Genomic DNA, 12,783 nt, shown 5'->3' on the forward strand with positions numbered 1-12,783 from the left:
GACAGAGAATAATCCCATTTTATAATGGTTTAGTTGACAAAAAAAACTCTACATATTACAACCTAATTGAAATATACTTATTTAATAGTAAAATAGATTTTAAACATGCGAGCATTTTTATAAAACTAATATCAAAACTAGACACGTTTAAAAAGACGCAAAAACAAGTGAATGTGGAAAGGCACTCGCGACGTCAAAGGCAAGACTAGCGATTCCTTGCAAATTGCATTTACGCGTCCCACGGGCACCTTATCGAGTTTGACTCTCAAAGAGCCGGCATTTTTAAAAACTTAGACTCATGTGTACGGTGTACTTCCAATTGTGGTTTCGCTTTGTTCTCTATCTGTAGTCGATAGGGTTGACGAAGTTAGCGAGTTTCGGCGCTCCCGGATAATTTGTGTTCCCGGCCGCGGGATCCGATTACGAGTTCTCCGGGAATGGGATACGGTTGCCGGAATCGAGTTCTGTCCGCCGCTTGTAGTAGACAGCGTCAATCTCGTTTGTACGAAGCCGAGTGGTCTTAATGTTTAACTTTATAGTTAATAATGTAATATCTTGTAATATGCTTATAGTATTCCTGTTGTTAGTAATGCTAGGAGTTTGTATTTAAATTTATTATGTAAATTTTGCTCAACTTCTGTTTATATATCCTTTCTTGGACATACATTCAACTACATTTGAAATCTCGTTACTTTTTTTTATTTATTTATTTAGGAATGCCAACAAAATATGTTACATACAATTTTACTTAGTACATAGGTTACATGATAAAGAGTAAGCTAAAACATATTTCAATTACAGGCAAACACAACATTCGCGTAAATAAATTAAGTACTAGAGAAAAAAACAAACAAACTATAATATTGAACTTACATACATATAAAGAGTTTGAAATCAATACACGGTTACAGTCAATGAATTAATTCAGAAACATATATTTAAATATAAGCAACAATAAAATAAATATAATAAATATTACCTAATTGGATTTAATGACACAATAGTATTAGGTTTTTTTAAGAAAAGATGACGCTGAATCAGAAAAAATGTCTATCTCCGCTAAATGATTATAATAGTTTTATTGAATTCACATGAAATCATATTGATAGGTGCATACATTCGAGCGATAACGACGAACCATCAACGTATCACTTTATAAAAGCATTAAACTTTAAAAGTTTAATACTTTTATCTAGAATATTATAAAAATAAAACTCATATAAATCTGTTATAAATATAAATGAAAAACAAAGCTAATAATCCGAACGCATCTCGCTTGAAATATGAAATGAGGCCATTTCTATTCTGTTCACAAACGTATTCACAACTTGGCACAACTCATAAAATCATCCGCGAAACACACTTTTATTAAACGCAAACAAAACCGCAGGCTCGCGCATAAGTTAGCATAACATTTCACTTGTTAAAAGATAATTTAGAATGTCCGTGGAAATGTGCTCGGATCCAATCTTCCTCCGCTCCCGTAGGCGACTCCGTAATTGCTTAAGAGAAAAATCCAAATGAGAAATGAAAAGGGAATGTTCAGAGGGAAAATTATATAATTGAATATCTTTTTCGTAAGTATTATGAGGTATAAAATATGATAATTAAATTCTTGCTTAGGCAACGAGCCGGGATCAGTTGGGTTATGAATTTATGAACATTCGGTTGCGCCGCCTCTATGTTAAATGTAATTTCGGATAAATTTCAACTTTTTCAACATGACTAAACCGTCTTTAAATATTGTATTAACTTTTTAAATTCATAAATAAAAGTTAAGCTTTGAGACTTAAAAATTAAAGAAAAAAATTTGATTATTATCGAAATTGTTTTTCACAGATAATATAACAAACTACTAACATCTGATGTTATTTACGTCAACGTACGTCGGATTGCTTCCTGTCGATATTATCCGGAATTCTCTATAGGATAAAAAGGTCCGGATAAAGTGCAGGTCCGGACTCGAGGTTCGGATTAAGAAATCGAGTCACGGAGCGTCACAACGCGACGACGCGGCGACGTAACGAGTTTACCGCACAAACACTCGTGATTGCTAACGACCGGTCGGAGAGGAAATCCTATTCCTTTGCCCCAAGCTCACAAATCTAACGGACAAATTCACATTAAGATACGTTTACTTTTTCTCAATTTTAATACGATAGAAATTAATATATGCGACAAGAAGCAAGAAGAAGTAAATTCTTTAAAATGGATTTAATTACAAAAAGGAAGGAACCTATATTTGTGTTCCTCTATTGCACAAAACACAATTTTCTCATACTATTATTTCGTCAAACGATACAACTATATTAACAATTTTCTTGTTGTTAATGTGTATACAAAATGTTAAATGTCTAGAACGAGTAAAATTATTTAGAAGGTAAACAATTTCTCTCTCCCATAGCGAAAGCGAGAAAGCGAAACGGATAAACTAAACTGTATGAAGCCGGGGATAAATAACTCACAATGTAACGGGACCGGAACGTTCTGAACATCAAAAAGGAGCTATTATGAAAAATCGTAACGCATTTACGGGGCGGACTCTGTTACATTATTCATGAGTGAAATTGCTACTCATATAGTCGCGTCTCACGTGGGAACCTTGTGGTAATTGTGATAAGATTCAAAAGGCTTCATGCGTCTGACTAAGTCTTGGAGGCACGGGTCGCGGCCGGGGGTGCGCCGCCCCGCCCACTCACAATAGTTGCGTGGGTTAGAGGGTTGATTTCTTCATTGGATGTTTTTTAAATTGAGCTACATGTAAGCTTATCTTTCAGTATGTATAACAACATCATGTTAAATTAAGTTCTTAGTAATTTCGAGCACAAAGATTTTGGTAGAACTGATTTAGATTGTTGCCAATTACCTTATAAAATAAACAAAATTTACTGTTTTCTTACAAGTACAGTATAAAAGTATAGATTAAAAACCCTTTTCAATCTATTTGGAAAATTAAATTTTATCAAGTTAGAAATACAAAATTTTTAAACTTACCAATATTTTAAAACCGAATGTTTAGATGGATGGATATTTGTTTGAAGGTTTATCCAGAACGGCTTAAAGTATTTCAATGAAATTTGGCGGGGCTATAAAACATAACCTGGAATAGCCTATGTGGCTATTATTTTTTTTTTAATTCGACGGCGTCGTGGGCGACAGCTAGTGAAACAATAAATCCAATCTCTTAGTGATAACAGAAATCACATAATTGATTTAGAAATAAAACTAATGTGACCCTCATATGAACACACAAAGACGACCGGAGTTCCACAAACGCTCTTCAATTCGTGACGGAACCCTTTGAGCGCTTTAATTAATATAATTTAAGCGCGTAATTAGTGGACACGTGTGACGTAACGCATAGTGAAGTCTTGTGCGTGACAAATGTAATAATATCGATAAATTAATCCAGCTTTTAACATTGCGGTTAATTTAACAACAATTAGAATTTTAATTAGTTAGCACGACTAATTCTTTTTTAATAATGATTGATTAACAACTAAAAATAATCATCAAAAACATTGAGATTGTAATAAAGAATTACATTAAATTATTTCTAAGGTAACATCGTTATTTTCTCATATGATGTACACTTATTTAGATTTTGGTTTTTATAGTTTCCCTAGACTCATCACATGTGAAAATAACTTATCTATTAGACAGAATTTCCAGCAAAAAATTGATAATAATCTAAAGGAATCCGAAGGCTATTAAATTAACAATTCTCGATATGATTAAAATAATTCTTTTACTCTTCCCATCCCTAATACAAAATTGTCGCGCGCATTTCCATCGTCCGTGCCGACTTTATTCAACGTTTTAATTTATGCCTTTTTTACGCAATAACGTTTAATTGGACTTTATTTATCACTTTTAATTTTTCTAATTTGATAACATGAGCTGTGTTTTATTAGAATTTATGATGGGACGTCCGCTGCGGGGGACGTATGCGGGGCGAGGCGGGGGATACTAGTGCTGTATCAATTTAAACGCGTAATTCGGACAAATGAGTTTCGATTACAATCATTAGAGCAATTTTGTTTTCTTTTAAAACAAATTATTCATTCATATATTGATTTGTGTAACGATTTAAGTATGATTGATGAAGTTTTGTTTGGAATTGTCAACCCTACTCCACTTGAATTTAATTCTAATCTATTTTGATTTCTTTTAATAATCTTTCTACGTTATTAAATATACGATTATTTATTCTTAAGGACAATAAAAATACAATAATAAGTGTTCAAAGAGAATCCAAGCAAGATATTTTTATCGGTAATTTACTATATCGCTTCTAAGTATTAGGAAGAAAATCCGAAAATGTGTCAGTGTATTGACCCAACACTAGCCTTACAAAAATATCGACGTTTGTGTCTCCTCACTATTCATTCTGACACTGTAACGAAAGCACGTCATTCGCACCAAAGGATTCTAATTTATAATGTCTAAAAAAACGAACACAAGAAATAAAAACTATTATTTTACCTAAAAATAATAGTTAATAACTGCTAAGGCTTCGTACATCTTTTTTCGATAATTTATTTGTAGTCTATGCGTTTCATTGTCAAAACAAATTCAACCCCAAAAATCAACCCTGATATACCGATGCCTTATTTGATGGTTAAAAAAAAACAAAAGCAGTTCGTCGAGGATTTTTAAAGCCGTAAGCAGTTTAAAGTCCGCGGGGAGTCGCGGTACATTAGCGGTCGGATCTACAAATGTTATTATTTTCTTGCGTCGGATTACCGCGGATTGAGGATTTGAGGTTCAGAGGTACCGGAGGGTTAAAGTAACATGCCTGTTACGTACAAATCGATTTTGTCTTATCGATATTCAAATGTTAATCGTTGCTTAGAGAATCGATTTTGTGAACTAAATCTCAAAGACAAGTAGTGCCTTGCTGAAATATGCATACTTTGTAAAAGTTAAGACAGGTACACACTGAGGTTTAGAATAATATTAAATTTTCTATTAATACTCTCCCCTGTCAGAGGCAACGGTCACTTCGTTATTTTAGCAATTGCAGGTGGTCGCTTGGTTGCCGAATTTACCCGACCTAACGTTATTGTTAAGTAAAAAATCGCGATGCAACCTGCACATATCCGAGAAGCAATTCAAAAGATATGTGTGAAGTCAACCCGCACAGAGCGTTGTTGACGTCTCAGTTGGGACGTATAGCGAGTTGATGATGATGTTCGTTTATAATATTATAAAAAACACAAAAATATTTCGACAAATTATAGATAACTTGCAGAATTTTTTGTATCTTTGTATTTACATTTTGGACAAATATTGCAAGTACAGCGAGAATAAAAAGATATGTATCTTTGCCTACCATTAGATTATTCATATGTCGTGGAGAACGCATTACCTGATTACGTGCACTAGGCGCGCACCGCGACCCCACTCGCAGTAATTCCGCAAATGGCTGTAACTTGAGCCCGCAACGGTTTAAAATTGAAATTTATATGCGCGCATTATACATGAGGCGTGGGATTACAGGGCTCAAAGAATATGATGGACCCGGGGCTCTAACACCCTGGAGACCGGAATAGTTTGGTTTTACGTTGGTGATAGTAAATTGTAATCTCCGATGTAAAATTTTAGCAAAAGTAAAAAAAAATGAAATTTTATTAACTGATACATATTTTTGGTTCATATTTATCCTTTAAAAAAACCAATCTAGAATTGGTAATTTTAGCCAATTTTACCAGCCAGATTAATAGATTTCAATCCTTTATTAGACGAAGGCTTCTGAAATAAAATCTTGAAAAAGATAAAATGCTTATACCTAAAGTAGTTTGAGTATAGTATACATACTTTTTAAGGTTCCGTACCTTATGAGGTTTCCTATGGGAAACACGGAATACTTATAGGATCACTTTGTTGTCCGTCCGTCTGTCTGTCAAGACACTTTTTCTCAAAAACTGGAACTCACGCTGAAATTTATTTATAATTACATTGACGTAAATAATATCAATCACCGGCGGTCAAAGGGTTATAACATTTTTAACCTTTTGACAGCCGGTAACATTATATAACTGTATTTTTGGTATAATCATCATTAAGGGTGATTAGGCCATAGTCAACCACGCTGGACAAGTGCGGGTTGGTTGACTTCAAACATGTCTTTTAATTTCTTCTCATATACAGTATAATACAATTTATCTATTTACAAAAGATTTAATCTTAAATAATAGCTTCTAAAAGTTTAAATGCTTAGTATTCCATTAAAAAGTCTGCTAGAATTAAAAAAGCGAAAGCGTTGGGTAATTTCGCGAGGGACCGACGATTATGGCGATTAAATATGCATTAACGAATTTTTCTCCTTAAAAGCTGAAAAAAATGGCGTAAAGAGAAAATTGGCAATTAGGCCCCCCTCCCCCTACCTGCCCTACACCTCCCACTTAAATTGTTCCTAAAGATGTAGGTACACGGTGTGGCTTCGTTTTAACATTTTACCTGTCTTGTAAAAGCTAACTTATTTAATAAGAAGGCAGTGTGAGGCTATTTTAATCTAATTTTATCATCGTTTTTATATTTATTTGAAAAGATAAATTAATAAAAACTACGTATATCTGAACATATACAGCTTTTGCTAGTGAAAGATTTTTAACTATTTATATCTTGTTTTACCGTTTAACATGATTTTGGAATCTACACGGCCTCAAATCAATATGTATATTTATTTGCAATTATTCTAAAACATCAGAATGATGAAATAATATAATAATAAGTTTGTATATAATCAGATATTAATGATTAAAAAATAAATTAACATGAGAGTTTAAAAGGACTGCTAGATAGAGTTTTACGTGACTTCCCAAAAGAGGGCGTGATTCATTGAATATTATATGACAGTAGCAAAGTCGGCGCTAGCATGTAACTGGCATAATAAAAACCCATGCAGTCAATTCCAGGCCAGCGCTACTGTCCTACTGTACTGGCATAATGTAAACCAGACATAATACCTATATAAAATTGTCAATAACACAAAGAGCACAAGTAAAAAGGCGTGAAGAATTGGCAACACTTAAGGCGAAGTGACATTAAAGCATTCCTTAGGTAAGTTATATAACAAAGCGTTCCCTGTGGCTCGGAGCTTATTCGATTGTCTCTCGTCTTTGATATTCAACATCATGAAATGCCTGACACGGGTACATGAATAAATGATCAAAATATAGTTGTACCAGTAACGGAATACACACTTGGCGCGCACAAATGAAAATTAATTATGCAACGCGATAAATTGACAGTAATTTGTTGTCGCAGGCGCGTCGCTTATGAGGTTATGTTATGTGTTAAGTAACGATATTGCATTACACACGGATAATATATACGCTTTGGACTTGTAAATTAAGGCTAAAGCTTTAAGTCAAATTTCTTTTACGTTTATTTGAAACTTAGCGTGAGTACATTTTGTAACGCACAAACTTAAATAATATATGTCTAACAGAAGAGAACAATCTATTTTTAGTTAAAGACTTTCCTTTCTTAATAATACAGGACAAAGCTTGTATTATTAGGTAGTCAGATTCCTTATACAAAACTTATATACATACTAAATGTCGCCCGCGACTCCGTCCGCGCGGAGTTAAAAGAACTTAATTAGTAGCATATGTGTTTTTCCAGACTATGTTCTACATTTATGCCAAATTTCAAGAATCATCCATGGAGTTGTTCTGGAGATACCTTCAAACAAACATCCATCTATCCATAAATATATTCGCATTTATGATATTAGTAAGATTTACAATATTATTTCGTTGAGCACTATTCGCGATTAGATTTCTATGTTAATACTTCCCGCGCGATTTTCTTCTCTCTTTCACCTATCTTTTTAATCTAAAAAGGCAAAGGTTCTTAGTGGCCAGTATGCCACGTCTTTGGCAGAATATTAAATTCTACATTTACCAAAGCTTTCATAAAAAGTAAATCTAACCTCTATTAGTACTATTGAAAACAATGGCATTAATTCGTTTAACAGTAAAATTTTTAACTTTATTTTATTCAGGAAGATTGGTATATATTTAACTGGTGATAGATTTAGTTTCTATGTATTTTCAGATATGTGTAGTAGAGCATAGTCCAGTCGTTCCAAAGCTCCCCCTGGTGTCGCAATAATCAGTTAATTGCATGAATAATTAACACCAGTCATTACCTACTCTCAAACGAGGCGCCTTAACGTCCGATACATAAATGTGCCCACTGTGATACCAACTGACAAGAGCTTAGCTTTACTATATAGATATACTATGTCTGTATGTTTTCATTCTAATATTATATATAAAGATTGATATAAGTATTATAGACGCATCCTTTGTTTAATTTGAGACCTAAGAAAGTTTAAAGAATACATGAGATTGATAAGCGTCTTTGAGTATGGTGGCGAAAGTTTTTTTTAGCCGTTTCAGCATTACTCGGTTAACAAAATTACAAATAACCAATAAACATCTGTTGATTTTGAATCTTACTAATATTATAAATGCGAATGTTTGGGTGTATGGATGGATGGATGTTTGGGTAGATGGATGTTTGTTAGAAAGTATCTCCAGGATAGCTCAACAAATCTCGATGAAATTTGATATACATGTAGAACATAGTCTGAAGGAACACATAGGTTACTAATTCAGTTTTTTAATTCCGCGCGGACGGTTTCACAGGCGAGAGCAAGTTTATAATATTTGTAAGATTTTCAAAGCGTAAACATAACAAATTTTCACTTAATACTGTCGTCTCGACCAATAAAGTATTTATTAATACTGGACAATATTAATACTGGCCCATTTCATTGAAAGCAATTACTGGAGGTGTTAAAGATTACATCAATTCTCTTTGTTCCCAAAACCTTCTTGTATTCAATTCGCTAGTTGAATATTCATATTAGCCGAGTCTGGAAGGAGGACGTTTTCCTAACCCCCTCTACCCCACCACAACCCCGTTCCTACCCCCGCGGAAACCAATTAATAGAGGCATGCTTCGTTAGCCAGTCCCAAGATGACTTGACCCTTGTGCTACTAATGGAATCTGCACAGCCCCACTGCCTACACTTTGTGTTTCCAACAAATTAATTATTACTTATCAAATGACAACGTTTCACGTTAAATATTAGATGTTGCTATTTCATTTTGTTATAATTTCCAACGTAAAACTATTCAAATAATATTCCAAATATTGGATCGTCCTCTACACATTTATAAATTGTCAAGAAACAAAAGACAAAAGGTGAATTAAACTGGTTGTTATTTAAATCAATAAACCCGACTGACGTCAAAATATTCCGGAATAGAAAACGAATCGAATTACGTCTCACTCTTCAAAATCTATCGGACTAAAGATAATATAATAGCATATTGGAAATTTATAAGTGTATATTAAGTAAAATAGCACAAGGGTGTAGGTCGTAGGGTTTGAACATAGTGCAAGCCAAACTGTCAGTGGCGGCCGTCGGCTTCCATCAATTATTACGCGCCGTAATGAACGCAAATCCTTTGATTCCATTGAACGAGTGCCTCGGGGAATCCGAGCTGCAATTCACAAGCGGTAGCGTATTTAGATTCATACAATCGATTACTTTAAATTTACGAATAAAATAAGTGATATAGTTTCTGTCCCTTATTGAACTTGCATATCAATACTTTAGAGATAATATTAAAATTTTATATGGCGCAAGGCTAAAAAGTAGATCAAGAATTTATCCTTTAATATTTTATTTTTATCGTATCTCCAGAATCACTGATAGGAGCTAGAGGAATAATAGATAAAGATTACAGTCTAGAATAATATAGTTACTCAGTTTATAGGATTCCGTAACTCATAGGAAAAAACGGAACCTTTATAGGATCACTTTGTTGTCCGACCATCTGTCTTTCAAGACCCTTTTTCTGAAAAACGCGTAAAGCGGGAATTTATTTTTTATTCCACTCGGACGAAGTCTCAAGCGACATTGTACGACAATAAATTATAATAAATTAAATCGTAAGACAAGTAATACAGGTTACTTTAGAGTTATGAATATTAATATGTACCCGCTGTCGCTTGTGCTTTGTGACCGTCGTTCCACTACATCGGCTATGCACTGAGGGAATGTGGGAGCGCGACACCTACGCTCTACTCCGCTCATTTCATTGTCTCCAATCTCTTCACAGCTGTGCGATGCTGCTGAATTTTACAGCATCAACCCATCGAGCACGTACGCGCGCTAAAACAATTTACAATATTGTTTTTTGTTAGTTTTTATAGCTATAATTCTTTTGAGAGATTTTTTTCGAGGATTTGGTTGAGTTTATATAATCGTTCTTTATTTTTTGACTGTTTATAATGCAAATTGTACTCCCAAGTAGTGTAGGATGCAGTTGGTAGTAAATAAGTTTAAGTAATTTGAATTTTAAACGGCAATTTGTTTATTTTATTAACATTATTTAAATTAATCAGCTTTTGATTTTGATTACAAAAAAATATTTAAATACGCATAATTAAAGTTTACTAAGTTTATGTATATATTATTAAGTTATTATATTTTTCAATTGCTAAATAGTTATAGTTATAGTTTCGTTACATGTTATCTAATAAACTTTACATATTGTTATAGGTATATTAAATTTTTATTAATTTATATAAAATCATGATTTTAGTTGTTACTGTGAATTGCAATTACATCGCAAGCGGGAATTAAAGTCTACTTCATTTTATATAAACCTCAATATTTCTAACTGTATAAACCCTGACTAAATCTGATACGACATAAATAGAAGTATTATATAATTAGATTGTCTAAGTGAGTTTTATTCAAAGTAGTAAATAAAATAAAATGTTCGTCTTCAATCTTCGTCGGTTGGCTGATCGCAAACGATATTTAGGGATCAAAGTGGCGCGGGACGTCGCACCAGATCAATACCAGTGGAACGTATCTCTATTTCTTTCTGCACTCAAATATATTCAAATAAGGGTATTGAATGGTTTTAATCTGAACAAAAAATTGAATAAAAAATATCGTTAAAGTATAAACTTAAATTAGAACGATTGAAATGTTTTATTTTATTTTCACTTATATAAAAAAAATAATGTTTTTTTTGCTTTATAATTAAGTGTATATGTACTTTAAGCTAGTAAATATTACATATATTATATATTTTCTTTCTGTGCATCCTCTCCTCTGTCGATTAAAGGTAGGCAACGCATATGCAATTGCGTATGTCTGTGGGCAAAGGTCACTTCGCTATATCAGCGATTTCAGGTGGCTGCTCGCTCGTTTGCCACCTTATGATATAAAAAAAAGAGCGGTTGAATTCTGATAAACATTGGAAAATTATATTATAAAGTAAAAAGAGAAAATGAAAATATAAAATAGACTAATGGAATAATATTAGCACGCGCTGTTTGATTGAAGATATATTTACAACTGACAACAATTTGAATAGAAAAAAAGAAAAAAAAATGCATTAAGTTCGAAATATAAAAATTATAAGAAAAAACGTATAAAAAGGTTCCGTATGTGTTGGCAACTAACTTAATAAAAAATCAAACAGTTATCAAGTAGTTAGGAATGTCGGAGCTTCCCGAAAGATGAAATTTGAATAGAAATTAATCGTAGTCATCATTCCTATTAAACATACTTATGGAATAATTTTCTTTGCGACAGTTCTGGTGCATTCCGGTCGTCGGGTGGCGAGCAGGCTCCAGCGCCCCCCGCTCCGCCACTATTCCTGCCCCCGCACCTCTCCCATCTATCCCACCATCTCAATCAACTATCGCAGCCGTTCTTCCCTTTAAAAGGTAAGTTTTCACTAAAATTGGATAAAAAAAGACAGTCGCATATTCTTTGACACAGAATAAAAGGAAACAAACCAAATTCATTAAATACTAGAGATTAATACTTACGAGTATCTATTAGTCATGGACGTGGGGTAAACTTTTTTGCAGGAACCTTCAGCGTTAAGCTGACTACAAACAATAGAAAGATGTATTCAGTAATCGGAGTTATATTCGAATTCATAATAATTCATAAAATATTTATACAGCTAATAAACCTAGTCAGATTAATATTTAACAAAATTATCAATCTGTAGGCGACATAAATTAATTTGGAGTACACAAGTAATTTTCAAATGTATATCCTACAGGTTGGGGAGCTCCATGTCCCTGCTGTCCTAAAGAGGAAGCACGTTCATCCAGTGTTGCAGAACTACGTCGTAAAGCGCACGAGCATTCCGCAGCATTACTGCACTCGCTGGCAAGTTTCCAGTCGCGAGCGCTGCTACCATTGCCTCTACCACCGCTGCCACTGCCCCTACCACTGTTGCCACACGACTCGAACGCGCCTACAAACTCTACCGAACACAAAATTATGGAGTAAGGAATATTCTGGAGATCGCAATTATCTTGATACTAATACTTTGCATATTTAACCGTCGATTTACACTTCGATTTACACTTGATTACATTTATACAAAAGTAAATAATTTATTTTGTTTTATTTCGTAAAAGTTTGGCCGTGAAATTATACTAATAACTCCATAGTTGGACTGGTTAGTATAGAATGAAACCCCTACCATGATATTTATCTTTTGTTTCATATGAGAGCAGTTTCTTCAAAAATCGTAAGTAAAAGTATTATAAGAATTAAAAAAATATATATTAAAATTGTAATTATAAAAATTTTCAAAAATTTACAGTAAAAAATATTGTTATTATTAATTTTATGAAAAAAGACTCGTGGTCTTTGCTACTTATTGCACATATTATTTATACTAAATAGCAATAACGTTTTTTTAAATAACAAAA

General features: G+C 33.3%; 1 protein-coding gene across 1 annotated transcript in view; it reads left to right on the top strand.

The window, feature by feature from the left end:
* Window positions 1-12,579, top strand: part of LOC106126631 (myb-related transcription factor, partner of profilin-like) — a 48,186-nt gene extending 35,607 nt beyond the window's left edge. Inside the window, exons 8-9 of the mRNA XM_013324377.1 lie at window positions 11,642-11,775; window positions 12,123-12,579. Of these exons, the coding sequence (XP_013179831.1) occupies window positions 11,642-11,775; window positions 12,123-12,355 (367 nt within the window). The 3' untranslated portion in view covers window positions 12,356-12,579. The remainder of the gene's footprint in view (window positions 1-11,641; window positions 11,776-12,122) is intronic.
* The last annotated feature ends 204 nt before the right edge of the window (window positions 12,580-12,783 follow it).

The sequence above is a fragment of the Papilio xuthus genome, unplaced genomic scaffold (assembly GCF_000836235.2).
Source record: "Papilio xuthus unplaced genomic scaffold, Pxut_1.1 DF824992.1, whole genome shotgun sequence".
In the NCBI taxonomy this organism is placed as follows: domain Eukaryota; kingdom Metazoa; phylum Arthropoda; class Insecta; order Lepidoptera; family Papilionidae; genus Papilio; species Papilio xuthus.